Raw genomic sequence first — 20,459 nt, forward strand, 5'->3', positions numbered from 1 at the left:
AATGGTTACACCCCATGATATCTGGTCACAATTGCATCAACCACCTATTCGTATTTATTAAACTTGAAAAAAACATTTGACATACTTGTATTTCAGACTTTATTGCCTTCATTTAAGTCAGGTGTATCTGATTTAGGTAACCCCCATTGCAACAGCCCTTAATCTTAAACACAAACAAAACAACATTGCCTACTTTTGATACCTTTGACGTTATTATATTGTACAGTATATGAAGATTTGTTCTGTTTTTCTTCAGTGCTCCTGAACAGCGAAGGGCAATTGTAGTCTCCAATGAGGCCTGGTTCCAACAGGTCCATGTACTGTATAAAGACTAGTAATATCTTTAATACTTACCATCATCATCACTTGCATCAGGCTCTTCAATTAGAGTACAGTCAATCAGAGACAACACTCCACCTTGCTGGAAGAAAGAAGAAAAGCATCAGCTGCAGTTAAAAGAATTTATACCTACATACATTTCACAAAACATATTCAGAGGTCATTAAAGTTAGAGCAGGGACACATTGCTCCCCATCTTTGTGTGTGACTTGCTTTAATCTAATTAAGCGATAGTGCCCTTTGATGAAGGCTCTACCTCGTAGTAGTTGACCGAGCGGATTGATTTTAAATTTGAATCACAGTTGATTTTGTGAAGTAGCAGCAGGCAGCTACCGTCTGATAGAAGCCCGCTAGAGCTGGGAGCTGATTGGCTGATGTTACTGAATAGACAAGAGTATAAGAATCGTAAGACAGGAAGGAAGAACAAGCAGAAGAATTGAATGTTTACAAACGAGGCACAGGTCTGTAAATGAGTTATGCTAATTAGTTAAGTACATTTATGCCAAAATGATAAGTATACTTACTTGTTTTATTATTATTATTATTATTATTATTATTATTATTATTATTATTATTATTATTATTATTAGCTGATACACATATTGTTGAAGAAAACCATCAGCTTAGTTTTACATTTGATATTTTACCAATAATATTCGCAGGTGGGGTTTCTTTTCTTCAGAATCGTATGGAATTGAGGCTTCTGGACAGTTATGAGCTTTGAGGTAGTCAAGGCAGAAGACAATGTGCTAGATTCTCAGAGCTACTGACACTGAATTTTCTTCAGAAAGAATAAAAGCAACCCAAAAGAAATCTCAACCAGAAAAACTCATTTAATTTGTGGGATTGCAATGAGTCTTAAACTTTGAGTAAACAGCTTTGAGAATCAGGCCCAACGTGCTGCTTCATGTTCCACCACTTTATTGTCGTGTGTAAGACACGTGTTCAGCGCGCTATGTCAGTGAGAGATTGTGTAAAGCTGGCCCCCATGGCCTACCTTAAGCAGGTGCAACTTTCCCCCTGAACTCCTGGTGCAAATCAGGCAGTGCTTTGTGAACAGGAAGCACTGCCTCTCCCCTTCCTTCTTCAGGGACAGGGACAGGGAGCCCAGCCGCACCTTGCTGAGCTTGCCTCTCTCCACCGAGGGGAGCTGGATGAGAGAACCTTCACCACAGAAATACACTCGAGTTTAGGGATCCTTATACTGTTAGTGGCGATGCAGTTCATGAAGTTAACAACTTTATGAACCTCATTTACATATTTTATTTAACATATAATCAAATTAACTACAAAATGATATTCCAAATGTCTATAAGAAGCCATAATAGCAGTACAGTTTTTCATGTTCGTATATGGAAAACTACAAAGCGTTATGCAATTTCAATATGTTAACGTAGCATTATTCACCAGGTTTCATTCAGCTTTATGAAGCAAAATTAGTTCATTCAATGGGCCACAGCTGTATATATTCAATCCATAAGCATGTATGTTCATTATGCTATTAACAGTCACAGTTTACAATTGAAACAATAACACTGCACAGCAATACAAGTTGGAAATCATTTGTTATAAGAATGTTATATTGTATATTGTTGCATCAATCGATAAGGGACTCATTCTCTGCGCCAGAGTTTGTCATCGCGATCCCCTGCCTATCTTTCTGCAACAGTTGTGTGAAATATTAATGACTGAATGGATTATCATCTTTCAAGAGCACCTTGGGGAGTCTATATCACACTGTGGCAAGGCCGTGGTCAACCTATATATAGCAGTATATTCACTTTTCTACACCTTTAGTAGTTGTGAAATAGTCATCCTTAACCTTCTTCTGATAAACACTTCAATATGCCGTGATAATTTTGAAACGTTGTAACCACAGGAGAACATGTCAAAGCCATGCTAATCTGAGTAGGACAACCATGGTACTGTTGATAACAAATCACTAAGGAACACAAACACCAAGCAATACCAATCCATGGCCCACAGCAATACCGATGCATTTTGCAATGCAACGCAGTCATGGTACAACTATAATACATTATGGTGTACCATATACCAGGACCCAGGGACACTGACATGCTGGAGAGGTTTAATGATCCCCTTCCAATCGTATCTCCAGCCGGTCTCTTACTTCTTCAGCAGGGTTTGCATACACAGTACAGTATGAACTGACCTTGTCGTACAAACGTTTGGCTGGTGTCTAGCAGTATATCACAGCCCTCCACGATCATCCTCTCGATGGCAAGGTTCTTGCGGATGTTCTCAGTGTCACTCACTTCATCGTGCATTACCCTTCAAAAACATAAGTGAGGCTCACATCCCAGGCACTAGGTGTCCAAAGCAAGTTACTAGGATGACTTTGTTGCATACTACAATAATATCAAACTTCAATGTGTTTCCAGTCATAATGCATTGCTCTATATCCTGTTGACCTCCCCATCTCTTAAGAAATACCTGTGAGGAATGTGGTCAGGTTAAATCGGTAAATTGATTCACAACTGAACCTGGCCAACACCTGTATAAAAGCAGCTGGATCGGTCAGCGTTTCAGTTCAGGGTGGAACTCGGTGGGGGAGGACAGGATGCATTGGCATTGGGTTAGTTCCTCCTTCTTCACGTTTTCTCTTTCAATGAGATTCAGTCAGCTAATCATGTAATGAAAGGCAATTTGAAAATTCACTTTCCTGCCAAGCTGTTGTCTCCCTTTTTAAATCCAGTTTGAAACACAAATGAAAATGTAACGTTAGAGAGCTTTTTGAATCACTGTTTCTTTCCTCTTCTACTCTTTCTATTTCACTTTGCTTTCTCTTTCAGACTTTTATCCAGTTCGTCTTAGTGTTTAGTATATCATTGCTTTACTTTGATTTGATATATATATATATATATATATATATATATATATATATATATATATATATATATATATATATATATATATATATACACACAGTTTAAAACTGTGTGTCCACATTTCTAGACACACATCTTAAAAGAGGTATCTGTAGTATTGTCAGCATCTTACCTGGACAGGTCCTCCAGTTTGGACTTGGCGAATTCCAAGCTCTTGCGCTCCACGTGCTCGTGTGGGGTGTGGGCGAGGAGCTCATGAAGAGTGATAATGTATCGGGGTATCTAGAGAATACACCACATGAAGCAGATAGAAGATCACTTCAAAATACAAAAAAGCAAGTCTCGCTGTGACTGAGCAGATGTGATGCCCTGTTTATATTCATAATAAAGTGTTACTGCTCCTCGCTGATTAGACATCAAACACATCACCCCTCTTTGTACTGGCCTGTGATATGCATACTTTTCCTAATTACATTGAAGTGTGTACCAACCTCTTTCCATGCTCCTATATTCAATTGTTACATGATTGATTCTGTATTATCTGGATAACCTTTAATGTTGGTTTGTGTACAGTTTTAGAAAGGACTGTTGTGTAATGTTGCATAATGGTGACCAGTTTGACAGTGCAGGTTGATTTTCGTGTGGCATCATCAGTTCCTATGTAAATTCTGTGAGGCAAAACAAACTAATGTACAGGAGAAGATTGGACAAGAACTCATCATCTTGAGCATGACAGCACCATATCTTTTTATTTTTTTAGTTAGGGTACCCCTTATTTTTCTTCAATTTAGACAGTCCAGTTATGTTCCCCCACAACAGCTCAGGGGAACTAAAGGTCAGTGGCTCTCCTGACACCATGACGAACCATTGCATCTTTACAACCAGGAACAGCTACCAGCTTCTGGTAAAAAAGCCAGCCCTGCTGGTGTCCGCTTGAGTTCATTGGGATCCTGGCCAGTAGCATGGTGGTGAGAATCCCCCAGCCGGGGTGTGAACATGTGCTCCCCTGACTGTATTACTCATACTGCACACCACGTGGCCGTGCCTTTACCAGCTGAGACTCTCAGTGATCCCAACAGCACCATATCTGAACCTCTAGAGCCAGGCTCTCTTGCAGAAGCACTTACAAGCCTGGTAGAATTTCTGTGCACATTACCTAATTTACACCACTGGGGAGAGTCTTACCCAGAAGGGTACCTTCTGCATTTTCTACTTGAACAAACTCCAGCTTTGGAGTATGTTAATGTTGCAGTTGTGAATTTACACAATGATAATCAAATTAGTTTACAAACACATTGACACAAACACACTTTAGTACAAGGTGCTTGTATCTTGCCTGTTTTGTATTCATGTCCTATTGATCCGCGGGTATTCATGTTGTATTTATCCCAATAGGAAAGGGAAATAAATGGGTTGCAGATAGTTTTATTCTAGAAAATACCCCCACCACTGCTTCAGATGGTTATAGAGCAGATCCTATGGGTTTGTTGCCTACAATGTTATCAGCAGCAATACTGGAACACTTAGGGAGACCTTGTCTTTTTCCTGTAAAAACAACTGTTCATCAGTCACCCTACACAGGGGAACCGCACTGACGGCACACAATACAAAGTGGCCTTGTCCTCTTCCTGTTAAAAGCACTGTGCAGGCTTTGTTAGGCACCTTACACAAGGGCACTACTGACAGGAAACTGACCACAGAGCCAAAGGGAGCTACCTGGAACATGGGGTAGGTGAGGAAGGTCTCCAGCATCCTCCCCTCGCACGCAGCGTTGGTCTCGTACTGCTTCAGCAGCTTGTCGAAGTCTCGGTTCTGCTTGCAGTTGGCCAGGACTTGCAGGCTATACTGGTGGTTGCGCACAAACTCTTGGTAGATGTTCAACATTGGCAGTAAAATGTCAAACAGGTCAGCTGGAAGAAAAAGAAACGGCACTGTAAAATGTAATCAGGCTTTTTACACAATCTCTTTGGCTGCCATGTGGGAAACAAAAACACTGCGTAACCATGGAAACCCCTGTCTTTCAAGCTTAGATTGCTTGGTTGTTCAACACTGTGAATTATGGGAATTACAGGACTTATTTTAACCCTTGAGATGTCACAAGCTTGGAAACCGTGGGCTACTGAAGCAGTTATTTTAATTCAGACACTCACTAGGTATATGAGTGAAATACAAACACCTCTCCAAATACAATGAACAGCATTAGGGAGTGATCAGAGCTGATAGACGTTTCTCCAGAATATTAACCCTTTGCTGCCCAGTGGCCAATATATTTGACATTGAGGAAATAGGCATTAAATAGGTACGGGAACACTCTGTCCCATACAGATTCCTCGTCCACACAGCAAGCAGACAGTGCACACAGTTTGATTGTGCCTGCTGTGAGGGCTAATGCCAGGGTGGCCAGCCCAGGACAGACTCATGTGTACCAGGAGTCAAAAAGAGACTAATATTTTATTTATGTATTTATTATTTATTTATTTATTTTTTACAGTCCACACTCAAAACTTTTACAAACTCACCTAAAATTAACGTAGGCCAATTAGCGATCCTTGCCTTCAGTCCTTGGTGAAATATTTCATGTAGAAACATTATCGTCTCACTAAAAACAAAAAAGCATCAGCATTAGTGCAGTGTAATAGAGTCAACTGGCACAATCATCTTGGATAGCTTCTGGAAACTGGTTTGGTTAAGCACCATCATGCACATTGACCAATGTGCTCATAAACACCTTAAAACTGTTTTGCTAATTTAAGCGACATTATTTAAGCCAGAAGATGCAGCACGGATCAGGGACATGTATTCAATTGACCTGAACTGCGCTAGATCTAGATAGTAGGCTGTTCAAATCCTTAAGACTGGACCTTTCAGGAACTTTTACATGTTTTTAATGACAGAGATTCACTAAAGAGACTCACATGCACTGTTAGATATTTGATTTCCATAGTCTCCTGTTATAATGCTTCGTAGTATTGGGATTGGGATCTACCTCTGTTGAGATCAATTGAACACACCTCAGGCTGCTGTGTGACCCGAGTCTTACCTGTTGAGGAAGATGCTGCTGACGTCGTCATGGCAGATGGGCGGCTTCTTGGAGCTGGCTGCCATTCGGAGGGGCCGCAGGAAGCAGTTGACCAGGACGTAGAGCTGGTGCACATACTCCGTCTCCGCCTCCACCATGTTGAAGACGATCTGGTTCCTCTTCCTCATGCTCTCGGCGTGGGGGGAACAGATGTAATCCTGGACGATTGTCTTCCACTTCCTCCTGCACAGCCAGCCTCTCATGAAGCTCTGGACCTGCAGGGGTTGAGAAGACCAGAGGGAGGTCAGCTGCAGAGTGAGCAGTGGGGAAGAAGACTAGGAGCTTATGTGGAAGCAAATTTGAACTGTGGAAAACTAGCAAGAGACAACTTAGTGCAGTATTTCCTGCTGGCTTTAGTCCTTTTTTTTGCCTGACAGCATTTCATTGGTTTTGTATGTTCTTTATTCAATAACAGTGCGGAATCCTGCGCTTAAACAAATGAATTAGTCACTGATCTTGCCTGCCTGACCTTTAGTCACCCTTTCACATGCCCCTAATGTGGACAAAATGTCCTTGATCACACACTCCACACATGTAATGGCATTCAGTGATGCCTGCAGGCTGGTTCACATGACCTTTTTAATCTTCTTAATATCTGGATCTTCATCTTCTTGATTTCCTTGGTAGGGGCGCATCCGTTCTTTTGTTTTATTGAGGGCGATGATCTAGGAAACAAAACATATTTTACCACTTCATTACTTGACATTATTAAAAACAGAACACAAACTCAACATGCAGCCAACTATTTGGAAGAAAAACAATAGTAAAGATCTGAGAAAAAGAAAGGAAAGAGAAGGGGTCACAATAAACTGATCAAAAGTTTACTAAAATCAGAAAAAAACAAACTTTATAATTCAATAAGCGAGGTGACAGCATGAGTAAGCACTAGAATATTTAATTAAGGGAATGATAGGTGTTGCCCAGGATCTCGCTGCCCTCTTATGAGGTGAGACCTCTGACAGCTTTCACAGGTCAAGGAAGGGTGACGGGACCCATCGATCACAGAAAGCAGTGTTTCAACCACAAGCTCTTTATCAGTGGACTCCAATAGCCTTTTACAGTAGGGGCTAGTCTCAAAGCCATTCACTCCATATCTCATTAGGCAAGGAAAAAATAACAATCACAATTCTAAAACAAACAGGAAACGACTTGAGACTTCTCACAAGCTCCTCCAATAAATATCATGTTTGTTTTTTCAGGTGTTGTGTCTTTATTGAGTGCAGGTTTCTGTCATTGTAGAATTGTGCTAATAATGATTTAGAGTTCCTAGCTTTGAGAATCTAGCCCTAGGATGTTTATCTTTCTCTATTAAGAGACATTTCAATTTCAGAATATTACCTTGTTAATGGTATTTAAATATCCTTGTTAAATTCCTAAATGGCACACTACTTGTTTTTAGAGATGTGTTTTAAATATCAGTGTAATTTAAATACTAACAGACACCACTTTATACACGGATTACACTCGCGATTACTTGTCATAAAGAATGTTCTCACTGAGTCTCATCACAAAATAGATGTTATCTAGATAAACAGAAAATCACTGCTATTCAAGAGGGGAGTCATGAAGACACAAACTGCATTTAAGAATTGTGTAATGATTCAGGGTTTACTGGAACCGATTCAGGGTTTACTGGAACCGATTCAGGGTTTACTGGAACCGATTCAGGATGGATAAAATAAAGAGCAATATTAGGCACAATATACGGTAATATTTTTATTAAAAGCCAGATTGATTGCTTATAATTACATTACGTTAAAGTTGTTTTCCTGAAAGCCACAGACTGCCGCTGATAGATAAAACCAGAGCAGACTCTCACTCACCCGAACCCCAGGAATATACACCTATAATCAAAACCATGCTACACTAATACAATACATGGGGATAGCGAACTGTACACAGAAGGCTTGAAAAGAGACCCTCGCATCGACATAGCATTCACAACCCTTCCTGTGAGCACTCACTCCAAAACAAATACACAAACAAATAAACAGGCATGAATGAGTGCAGAAAGCAAGCGGAAGGGAATATATTGGGCTGCAAGCAGTTAGGATGACTTCATCCCTATGGACTGCAAAAAGACACATAATATAGTAGATCAGTGCAAACAGCTTGCAGGCTGTCTTTTTTATTGGCCTGATGCAGTTATTTAATCAGAAAGCTCAGGTGGAACTTGTTGCACAGTCTGTGTCTGTTTATCTTTAACTGTCCAGTTCTAATATACCACTGCCTGGACACTCAATGTGGGGAAGACGCCAGAACAAGATAGATCTCACAATAAAGGTCAAAATATGCCATTAAAACACTATCATAATAACAGTGCATTACTCTTACAACCCTAAAAGCAGAGCCATTAGGAGACCACAATGGCACATGGTACTGATATGCCATACAAAAAGAGACCCGAACATACCAGAGTTAAACCACTAGTCTCGTTTTTTAAATGCTTCAGGGATCTTAAAGACCAGAGTTTACTGGCAGGCAAACTGCTCTCCACCCACATTAGTCTTGAATACAGTCTCCACAGCCCTAATATTTTGCATGCAATACCATAGCACAGGGTTTGGCAAACGCAAATAGCCAGGCTGCTATAGTCCTGTACTGTATGTTTTATTTTGTTTTATGTTTTTTATTTTTTATTTTTATACAATCAGCTAACAGTACAGGGCGAGCATTGATAGGCCAAATGGCCTCTTCTCGTTTGTACATTTTCTTATGTTTTTATGTTCTTCCCTTCCATGCACCGTTTTACAATGAAAGAGAGCTTGAGCTGATCAAAAAACGTCAAGGGCTGCCAAGTAATTATCATAAGAAACATGAGAATATTTACAAACGATAGACGGCTTTGACTTGGCTATGCTCATCTGGTTCTTAGTAGCTGATTGATCTCAGAACTTTGTCAAGTTGTGTCTTTTAGGATCCAAAAGATTCTGCCAAATGATCAATGAGGCAATCCTGTACCTCTGTATGTATGTGTACTGTATAAGCATCTCACAGTGTAAATCAATGAGGCAATCCTGTACCTCTGTATGTATGTATACTGTATAAGCATCTCACAATGTAAATCAATGAGGCAATCCTGTACCTCTGTATGTATGTGTACTGTATAAGCATCTCACAATGTAAATCAATGAGGCGATCCTGTACCTCTGTATGTGTGTGTACTGTATAAGCATCTCACAATGTAAATCAATGAGGCAATCCTGTACCTCTGTATGTATGTGTACTGTATAAGCATCTCACAGTGTAAATCAATGAGGCAATCCTGTACCTCTGTATGTATGTGTACTGTATAAGCATCTCACAATGTAAATCAATGAGGCAATCCTGTACCTCTGTATGTATGTGTACTGTATAAGCATCTCACAATGTAAATCAATGAGGCAATCCTGTACCTCTGCTTTCAGCCTCTCAATCTCAGTGTCCTGGTCCTCAAGCTGGTGCCGCAGTTGGTTTGCTGCAATCTTCTCCGTCTCCACGATCTGCACCAGGTGGATGTACTTCTGCATCAGCACCTCCCGTTCAATTATAATGTCAGAGTAGCTAGAAGAAAAGAGGACAGTGTAGGTGTCAGTGTAAACAGAAACAAACCCCACTGCAATGAGAATATCACTTCAGAGTGTGTGTATGTGTGTGTGTGTGCGTGTGTGTCTCGACAGTGTCTACATTTACACACAGATATATCTACAGAAATACTTCAACTAGCACATGAGAGCAAAGGTTTCTGAAGTGCAGGACTGGAGGTTAAAATAAATACGGCAGGGATCGTTTGTATTTGATGATGCCCATATTCGAAGCTGACCTATTTCTAACAAACTTACAATGGTAAAGGTGTATGGCACAAAATGTAATAATGTAAAAACCTGATTAAAACAGGAAATAATGGGAGACTTTTGTGTTGTTTTCCAATGAGAGAATGGCTTCATTCAGTACACACGTCTGCTTCTCAAGTCTACTGTAACTGATAGAATGTACACTTGAGATCATTTCAATGCGTGAGGTGAAACTCATCCCTTCTACTGCACATTAAATCAGGTGTGGGTGCTTAACTTGTAAATAGTTTGAGAACTGAGCCCACTATGTGATATGTGGTAGAGCAGCCTGGCTGACTGATCCAAAGGCAGGGATCCAGGAGTACTGTTAAATATTAGCAATAGCTTAAAGGGAACCTAAACACCCATACCTATGTTCACACTAACCTATCCTTTGATATCACAGCAATACGATATGATGTGGTTTTTTTTCACTTTCCAATTTAAAAAATAGGTAATTTAGTGATTAAATCTGGATTTACTCGAACCTTCTTTTACTCCCGTGACGTCACAACGCAAATGAACATTCTACTACTATGAAAATTCACACTGAAGACAATGACACAATCCGTGATTTACTTTTAACTTGTAGTTCGGTTTTTGCCATAATGCTACGCCGATGTGTTGTAGGTGGATGCAGTAATACAAACCAAGATGGTTTTAATCTGCAGAAGTGACCAAAGAATCCAAAAGTTGCCAGGGCTTGGACAAAATTTGTTCAACTTACGCGAGTGTGCATGAAGCCAAGCAAACGGTCACATTTGTGTTTAGCACACTTTGAGAACCATTGATTCAACACGTCAGAGACCACTGATTCAACACGTCAGAGACCACTGATTCAACACATCAGAGACCACTGATTCAACACGTCAGAGACCATTGATTCAACACGTCAGAGACCACTGATTCAACATGTCAGAGACCACTGATTCAACACATCAGACCTGTGATTTTATTTAACATTGTAACTTGTTTTCATGATAGTAAATGTTAATAATCTAATACAAAACTTTACAAAAGTGGAAAATATGATTTCCATACTCATCCAGGCGTTTCTTGGAATCGTCTCGTTGTACTGTTGTCGATATTGTTACCAAACTGTCTGTGTATACAAACCATATTAAGAGCAAAAGGTGAACTTACAACTGCATTTAGCCTGTGTGTATGTAGTAGCCTTACATTTTTTTACAAAGATACGGTACCCAGCAAAAACCTTACTAGTCAGTATTGTTTAAACGATTGTTTTGATCTCTGGTATTTTCTGTTTCATCTGTTTCGTACGGTTCGAAACGATAGGGCTCTATCAGGCGTTCTGAAGATAGATGCTCCATAAGGCTTTAATTACTGTACATTGTTTCTGAATATAGAGACACCAAATCTGCTATTGTACATTGTTTCTGAATATAGAGACACTAAATCTGCTATTGTACATTGTTTCTGAATATAGAGACACTAAATCTGCTATTGTACATTGTTTCTGAATATAGAGACACTAAATCTGCTATTCTACATTGTTTCTGAATATAGAGACACTAAATCTGCTATTGTACATTGTTTCTGAATATAGAGACACCAAATCTGCTATTGTACATTGTTTCTGAATATAGAGACACCAAATCTGCTATTGTACATTGTTTCTGAATATAGAGACACTAAATCTGCTACTGTACATTGTTTCTGAATATAGAGACACCAAATCTGCTATTGTACATTGTTTCTGAATATAGAGACACCAAATCTGCTATTGTACATTGTTTCTGAATATAGAGACACTAAATCTGCTATTGTACATTGTTTCTGAATATAGAGACACTAAATCTGCTATTCTACATTGTTTCTGAATATAGAGACACTAAATCTGCTATTCTACATTGTTTCTGAATATAGAGACACTAAATCTGCTATTGTACATTGTTTCTGAATATAGAGACACTAAATCTGCTATTGTACATTGTTTCTGAATATAGAGACACCAAATCTGCTATTGTACATTGTTTCTGAATATAGAGACACTAAATCTGCTACTGTACATTGTTTCTGAATATAGAGACACCAAATCTGCTATTGTACATTGTTTCTGAATATAGAGACACCAAATCTGCTGCTGTCGTAGTCTGTTTCTATTGCAGCTGCCATGTCCAGCACTAAAGTTATTCACTCTATGACGTCACTGGTCAAGGTCACAGAATTTTTTGCTTGGGGCAAAAATATCAGTTTTAAAAGTTTTTTTGGGATGGGAATGAATCTTTATTTTATCAAATGGCAAAGAGTCCTCTACGTGTGCCTTAATCTGTTTTTCCAACCAACTCCAAATGACATTTGCTGAAATCACTAACGTCAATAAATTCAGGAAGCAATCCCACATTCTGACCCTGGAAGCTTTTAAATTTGTCATACTGTTTGTTTTTTGCTTGTTCATTTGAAGTTTCAATTCAAAACCAAACTATTTAAAACCAATACTTCTAAAACAGAAATGAAATTGGTATGGTCAGTTCTACATTCCAAGTGTGTTTTATTTATTCTCTTTTGTAAATGTCACTTTAGACTTAGTCACAATCACTGATGTGCTTATTGTGGTTTTTTTATTTATAATTTATTCTTTTTTAGGTTCCATGTTCCATGACCCTTATGCACTGCTGTGTACATCTGTTGGTCTGTCTGTCTGTCACACTATCCATGGCAACTGCCTTTATTTTTCAACAATCTTCACCAAACTTTTACCATGTACTCCAAGCCTCCAATAGTTGTTTTGGATTGTATTTGGCTGTAATCTGACTAACTCTCTTTTTTGTTCATATCTTTTTGGAGGTTATCCATGTTTTTTATTATGCTATACCATACCTCTCTGGGCCTTACAGTGTTTAATTATGCTTTACCATGCTTTCACTTTGATTTATTACACTTTGCTATGCTTTTACTATGGTCAGGTTTTATAAGGAAATTGCATAATAGCAGAAGCACCATACTTGAAGTCAACACACTTGTCTTAATGAAGGGTCCAATTTTTGTGATAGCATTATTAGAACTCACAAAGCCCCTCTCTTATGGTAAAAGAGAATATGTACAAGTTAACATTTTTACAGAGACATACAACACCTGTTGCCACATGCTTTCAAATAGGTAATGATTCGTGTTTTTTCCACAGCAGCATTTCAAAGCGGCCCACTGTTTTTAAAGTACCCTGCAAAGCTGGAGGATGTGGACAGGCAATGCCCAGGCAAGCACAAGGTCAGAACTGTGGTGATATACAGCATGGTTAGCAAAGCAGATGTGCTCTGACGGGAAGGAGGGAGAAAGCTAGACCGTGCTTCTCTGACATTTCCAGCTCAGCTTCTAAAAATGATTGATCGCCTAGTACTACTACACCGTATCTAACAATAACAGGGCTGTTCACTGTGAGGTTTACACAGTCAGCTGATAGAATTGCAAGGATGAGAGTCTCCATCATTCATGGAGTGCACTCAAAGTAATAACAGGTGGAATGAAATGTTCCATTTCAGTGAATGCTTAAAACACACCATGGGTGACAGCAGCAGACATACCCTCCGCCATCATTAAAGATAGGAATAACTCAAAACAGGTGTCACTACCATGGAAAAGACAATCACCACGACCTGCATCAATAGCATCTTACAACAAAATACCCATGCATATGTATTGAAACCCCTTCTCAAGCTTTTTTCTTTAGGAATATTGTCAGGAAGTCACAAGGCAGGAGATATACAGTATTGTGGCCATCATAACATTTTTATATCAACCCATACAGAAAAAAACTAAAACCACAAGGATCATGCTAGGATCAAACTAGAAATTCAGGACCACAAATGCAAGTTGAAAGTAAGAACTATGCAAGGGTTAACCGATGATAAGGAAGGATTGCATGAACGACTTGGACAAAAAATGAAAGAAGGATTCTGCTTGAAATATGCAAGGGATGCATGGATCACACAAGAAATTAGCAAGATATGAACTGAGAATAAAATGAGTGCAATTCTAACAGGGCAGAGGCTGGGTGTGAAGTGACAACCCCACACACTGCAAGCAAGTGTCTTAACCACAATGCAGAAGAGCTGGGCTCATCTACAGGTGTGGTTTTAGAGCTTTTAACCTATTCTCATCTCACCAATGGGACAGAATCTGTAACTGCAATGTATCACACAACACTACCTGTTACATAATGATTGCATAAGGCACACATGAAATACAATTAGAGGAAGAGACAATAAAGTAGAATACAGGTGAAAATGGTGTGTGAAGTAATCACACTGCATAGTATTGCATAACATGTCAAGCTATAGCAACAGAGAAGTTGGGGCTGACTGGTAAACAGTATCTATCTCTGGCAGTAGTAATTGCTTGGCAATAAAAGCCCTAGCCTATACAATCAATTCAAACAGATTTTAGAGTGTTCTTAAACAATTGTATTTACATGATCACCAAAATGTAGCTGAGGATCAAGCCACAGCCCCGCAATACTTTATCTACTCTACTTTCATTACAGTCTTTTCACTGTTATATTCCTATATGAAAAGCCATCTGACCTGCACCCTTACCAGTGACTAACAATCTGCAGCAAAACCATACTTGTTTCATACTTGCTGCCTTGTGGATAAAAGCATTTAAAATGAGAGTAAAAAGGTTTTGCCACAAGCCACACACTGCCTTGTAAAGACTGTATGAAGCATTGTTATGGAGCTCAACTCATTTCCTCAGGTTATCCCCAGTGCTCTCTACCTGGCTTGTTGGATTCCTTCAACCCACTCGTCACAGTCCGTCTCCTCCTCCGTGCGCAGCTCCAGAGGCTTCTGTCCATCGTGGCCGAAGATGATGATGAAGTAATACTGAAACAGACAAGAGTAAGACTGAGACCAGCAACCAGACTAACGGATACACATCAGAGCAACAATCAAAGTCTTCATCCACTATGCTATGCATTTAGCAGAGTCTATCATTGCTTGCAATCTTTTTTTTATATATGCTTTACCATATCTCTCTAAGCTTTACAATGCTAACCTATGCTTTCACTGTGCTTTACTAGACTTGTTCCAGTAAGTCTAGTACTTTTATCTGGGTTCATTGGACCTAACTGGAACAGCAATTAAGTCAGCATAAAGGGGTAAAAAACTGCTATTACAGTTTGTAGATATATGTCATGATGAAGATACATTACTGCACTGTATATCCTTGTTCAGACACAGTCCAGTCCTAAATGCACTATCCTTCCAATGCGCCTTGGCGCCCACTGGCAGTGTCAGTGGGGCTAAGCGGGGGAGGCTGCTGTAAAAGCTCACCCACTCACACTGACGACTAGCTGCTAGTGCTGTGAGAAGAGATTGCCTGTTGCTTTTTGAGACTGTTGGGACTCCAGTAGGAGCCCAAGGAATCAAAGCAGGATTATGCATTTCGCTGCTGAAATGTGGCTCTTTGAAAACACAAGGACTGTTCAATGGAATGTTTTGTTTTTTGAAAGTCCACTTTGATTAACCAAATGAAGTTTGCAGTTCACAGATTTCAAACAGCGTTACAAGTTTATTCTCATTGTTCAAAGAATGTTTAACCTCAGAGAACGTTGATAAACACTGTTATAAAAGCAGTCCTTAAAGCAATCATGAAAGTTTTAGGAATATGTCCCTAAACCTTTATTAAAACCCAGTGAAGGTTTATCTAACTACTCCCTTACCTTAAATATAGGGAGCTTGGGGAGAAATTGACTTTTCTTAAAAACAATGGGATCAGCCTAGACACTGGGAATGAACTGGGAACCATGTACACTGCAAACCAGCTTCTCAACAAGCTGTTGAAGAGCTGATCCCCTTGTCTCACCTCCACCTCCAGTCGTGGTAAAGCATTTCTTTCTAGCACCTTAATTCACAAAGGAATCAATTATAAACATGTGTGACACCCTGCCGTTACGGTTAAAATCTCTATAACCATGAATGCAAACCAGAAGGGCATTGATGGGGCAAATGACCTCCTTGTAAATGTGCTTATGTTCTGCTGCATAAAACCCCTTAAGTATAAATTTTCAATATAACACATTAGGATACATTATGGATAAGACATTGACTTTAATGCATTAAGTTGCCACCACTTAGGGTGGAAAAGGGAGAATTTAACTTAAGTTGTTTTATGCAACTAGCCACCGCTCTATTAAGACCATTTTGTGTCTTTGTAAAGCAAATGTACAGTCTTCCCACCCCAGTGCTATCTACTGTAGCTGTCTGTGGTTGTTCTATGTGAAGGGCATTCAATGAATATACAGTAAGTCCTTTCTTTCTTTTTTCCATTATATACAGTCTATTCCCTGTTACTGCTGCCTTGATCAACAGCTCTAAACTGGCTAGAGTAGTTTGCATTCTGTACTGAGCATATGATGGGTATATATCTGTCATACTTGGTACTGTGATGCTCCTTGCCTGAGTCTCAGAAGAACACTGTTTCACTGATTAAGACATGTCGATATCCGAATAGGCCCTGTTTTTTTTTTGCATCACTTATTCCGTTACCCCTTCCTCACATTTGGACAGATATTCAGGTACAGCAACCCTGTGTCGTCTGGTATGTTTGCAGAGTTTACCTTCTGGTCTTTAATGGTCTAACCGTACTCACTGTAACCACGGACCCACAATGCACTCCCCCCGAGGTGAGGTTAGAAGTCAGTCTCCCAAAAGCCTTAACTGTAAAGGTGCAGAGCTTGGATATGGGATCATTACAGTGACATTACAAGATGTTGAATCCACGGAATTGACAAATTTGAAGTTATTCTTCATTGGAAATTTACTTTTTAAGAGAGCTTTCATATAAAATCTGTTCCATTGAGTCTCACATTTTCATTTAAATGAGACTAGATGCAGCTTCCCAGAGAAGCCACAGTCACAATCAATCAAGTAACCCTACAATCTACACGTCTGCGTTTGTATATATGCCTCCCTGCAGGGGCCTTCAAGCACAAGCTGATTGGAATGTAATTATAATTGACTTGTTGTTTTACATTAGGATTACCTATTATTGATCGAGGGAAGAAAATCACTTCCTGGAGCCGGGTTCTTTGGTATTGTGGTTATGATGCTCTCTTGTGGAGCATGTGGTCGCCAGTTCACAGGTCAACGCCCTGTCACATGTTCATGAAACTCTGCTACCATTTTCTAATTTCTACCCAGATGCCCAATTCAGAAGTCACCTAAACACTAAAAGCCACCTGCTGATCAGGAGGCCTGAAGATGTGAAGAATGCCAGGCTCTGGGCTTCATATAAAGTGATTCCCCAAACTGAACATAATGTAGGACAAACAGAAACAATAAAGTATTTCTTTATGAAGAATAAACAAACTGAACCTTTTTATGCCAGCAATAAAGTGCACTGGACTAAAGGATCTAATAAAATTACAAATGGGAACGTTATCCCTTAATGTAACTTGCAAAACATATACAACACATAAGAACATGTTTCTGCCTATGCAGATCTGAATACACTACACAACTACAGTTGTCTGTGGTATGGGGGGGTCAGTTAAAGACACAGAACTGAAAGTACTACTCCAAAAGGTAAATATTAACACATGGTCATTACTAGACACAGACCATAAAGTACTGTTCATAAAGGTAGGTATTGGTAACGAATGGTAACTACAATACATAAAACAGAAAGTGCTGTTTTACAAGGTAAGTATAGTTAACAATGTGTTATTACAATATACAGTGCGAATGTTCTTAATGGCACCGGTAAGTAAAGTATTACTAAGACCAAAAGGGTCATTACAAAGATGGGCAGGTAGCCTTTGTGTCCCTGTCAAGACTATTTTGACCTGCCTGTTACCAAGCTACTGAACCCTGGAGGCAAAGACTCGGGCACTCCCCATGGGTCCCCATCCAAAAATGTGGCACTAGTGAGACTAGAACCACGCTCACTGATTGTGTGCAATATGGCCTGTCTCATTTAACCTATAGGACTCTGACTTGAACCCAATCAGTTATAACTTCAAACTGTGTTATTCAGCTGTGAGTAAAAGGTGACTGAGCAGTCCGAGCTCTGCACATAAAGCACTTAATAGCACTGATCTCTCGTCAAAATAACTATCTATCCTTCTTATCAGACTACACGTGCTCACAAATGCTTTCTAATCAGAGGCTAATCAATATTTTGTAATTAACCTTTCTGTTGAAGGCTTAGGACAACCTGTAGGATAAAATAGTCTTGATGAGATGTTTATAATTATTGAACACATTTCTTCTGAGTAGAACTGCTGCCTAGATACAAGAATAGAAAGCATTCAGTTTTGCAGTCTCGGATTTATTTAAGCGTTACTGACTAACATAGAGTTCCTTAACTGTTAGGGAAGGACTTGTTTAGACTTGGTCTTTTTGTTGTTTTAACAGACTGTAAAGAAGTTTTACACGTCTTTCATTGGCATTGTGTTTACTGCTCTATAATCACTCTGGTGTGTGTGTGCATATACACACATTGCTATATAATCACTCTGGTGTGTGTGTGTGTGTGTGTGTGTGTGTGTGTGTGTGTGTGTGTGTGTGTGTGTGTGTGTGTGTGTGTATACACACATTGCTATAATTAATGATTCATTATTTTCTGAGCATTTTATTAACGGCATGTGTGCAACACACACACACACACACCTAAGAGTATTTGTATTTACGCTTTTTGTTATTATTGTCTAAATTTCTTGGATGCATTTTATTTTAAGCTGCATTTTTACAAAACAGCACTCACACATGTTTGGTGATCCTCACAGCTGCTGCTTGAACCTGGGGTTCCCTACTCTGCTGGTGTTAATACAGCACCTCTGGACTTCTGGGTGTTTGTGTTCGCTTAGATTGTTACTGTCCCTCTCGCGCTTCATTTTAAAACATGTGACCTGCCGGTGTACCATCACAATATGCATCCCCGCCAGAATTTGCTAACCCTGTGTTTTTTTACAATGGGGGAAAAAGATGGTAATACATTCTTATGTGTCGTATTTTGAGATTATACTAAAAAGTAAATAGTAATTTGACAAAAATGTCAAAGGGTTAAAGACAAGACTCTACCATTTTCATGTCCTTGCAAAATAAGTGATACTCTGAAATGTTGAAACAAGTAATTATCCATTCCATAAAACTGCTGACTATGGACTAACTTACACTTTCATTTTAGTAAAGATGGATTATTTCATGTTAATCACTTTAAAAAGTCAAAATGTCCTGTGATGTGACTGTCCCCAATGGTGTGTAGTAATAAAAATGTGTTTATCCTTCAAAAATGCAACTCATTCTACAGGGATAGGCTGTGCTACTATAAGTGCTCAAAAATTCATATTTACAAAAGTATTATCTAAAAAAACAAGGTTCTCACCAAAATCAAAGTCCAATGGTGTGCCGATGAATCTGCATGGAAATTCAGGCATTTCTGGAGACAGAAACACTTTATTTTTGACATTGGGAAGTCAACAGGCCTTTGGAGGACCCCCTGCATGTGCATCAAGGTATGTTAGTCTCTCAGAAATATCATTTAAATCATCATATATGCCTCCCTGTAGGACATGTACATTTTGTATGTCTTTCGGTGTGACACAGAAAAAGATTTTTATTTATTTTTTTAACTGCTTATATCTTACATTTAAAACAAATTAATGTCAATAGATTCAAGGTCATGAGATGAGATAAATGCTTCTATAAGTGCCTGTTTGGAATCCAAATAGAACATGACCTATGGTGTGACAAATATTTGAGCGTCACACCATAGGAAACTTTCCATGTATGGGTTTTTTGCCTCATAAGAGGTACTATGCCCTTCTATAATCTATAAAGGCAGTATACATAATTTACCAAGAATTGCTGTAGGATTTTCCGTGATAAATGTATCATATTATTAAATGTAGCTGATGCTTTGCTGGAAATGTTCTCCCACAACTGATAATGATGTACAGATTTTTCTCTTAACCTTTATTTATTCTATTTGCTTCCAGATGCCAACAAGCAAAGAGAGAACGGCAAAGTACCGAGCAAAGATCAATAAGGATCCTGCTAAGAGAGAGGCCTTGCTGGCAGGAAGACAAATAAGGTATATTATTGAAGGCTCATCACAGACTCAGCCAGAGCCAAAGGAGTACTCTCATATTTTGAATTTCTATATCATAGACCCAATAGTTAATCTGCACCCCCACCAGTGTAAGTAATTATTGTGCAGTCCCTTCTGATTGTAACAGCTCTCATTGTTATCATTCAGTTTAGTGTGTCCTTAATCTTTGTACTGCAAACACTGTAGAAACGTCCCTTTTCCACTACTGGGGCCTCATTTGCATAGCCATGTATGGCTTATTTATCCATGTGATTAATAATGATAGGGAGGGTGTTAGTAAGATAGAAGTGATTGAACAGTATCAGCATT

At 39.2% G+C, this 20,459-nt stretch overlaps 1 protein-coding gene across 3 annotated transcripts in view; it reads right to left on the reverse strand.

The window, feature by feature from the left end:
• Positions 1-20,459, reverse strand: part of LOC121306372 (ras-specific guanine nucleotide-releasing factor 2) — an 81,278-nt gene that overhangs the window by 28,902 nt on the left and 31,917 nt on the right. For all 3 annotated transcript variants that reach the window (XM_041238145.1, XM_041238138.1, XM_041238130.1), the window contains exons 2-11: positions 14,814-14,920; positions 9,663-9,810; positions 6,843-6,932; positions 6,229-6,482; positions 5,708-5,787; positions 4,905-5,098; positions 3,361-3,470; positions 2,513-2,631; positions 1,337-1,503; positions 355-421 (exon numbers count right to left, since the gene is read on the reverse strand). In XM_041238145.1, coding sequence (XP_041094079.1) covers positions 355-421; positions 1,337-1,503; positions 2,513-2,631; positions 3,361-3,470; positions 4,905-5,098; positions 5,708-5,787; positions 6,229-6,482; positions 6,843-6,932; positions 9,663-9,810; positions 14,814-14,920 — 1,336 coding nt within the window. The remainder of the gene's footprint in view (positions 1-354; positions 422-1,336; positions 1,504-2,512; positions 2,632-3,360; positions 3,471-4,904; positions 5,099-5,707; positions 5,788-6,228; positions 6,483-6,842; positions 6,933-9,662; positions 9,811-14,813; positions 14,921-20,459) is intronic.

This window comes from Polyodon spathula, chromosome 2 (genome assembly GCF_017654505.1).
Source record: "Polyodon spathula isolate WHYD16114869_AA chromosome 2, ASM1765450v1, whole genome shotgun sequence".
In the NCBI taxonomy this organism is placed as follows: Eukaryota; Metazoa; Chordata; class Actinopteri; order Acipenseriformes; family Polyodontidae; genus Polyodon; species Polyodon spathula.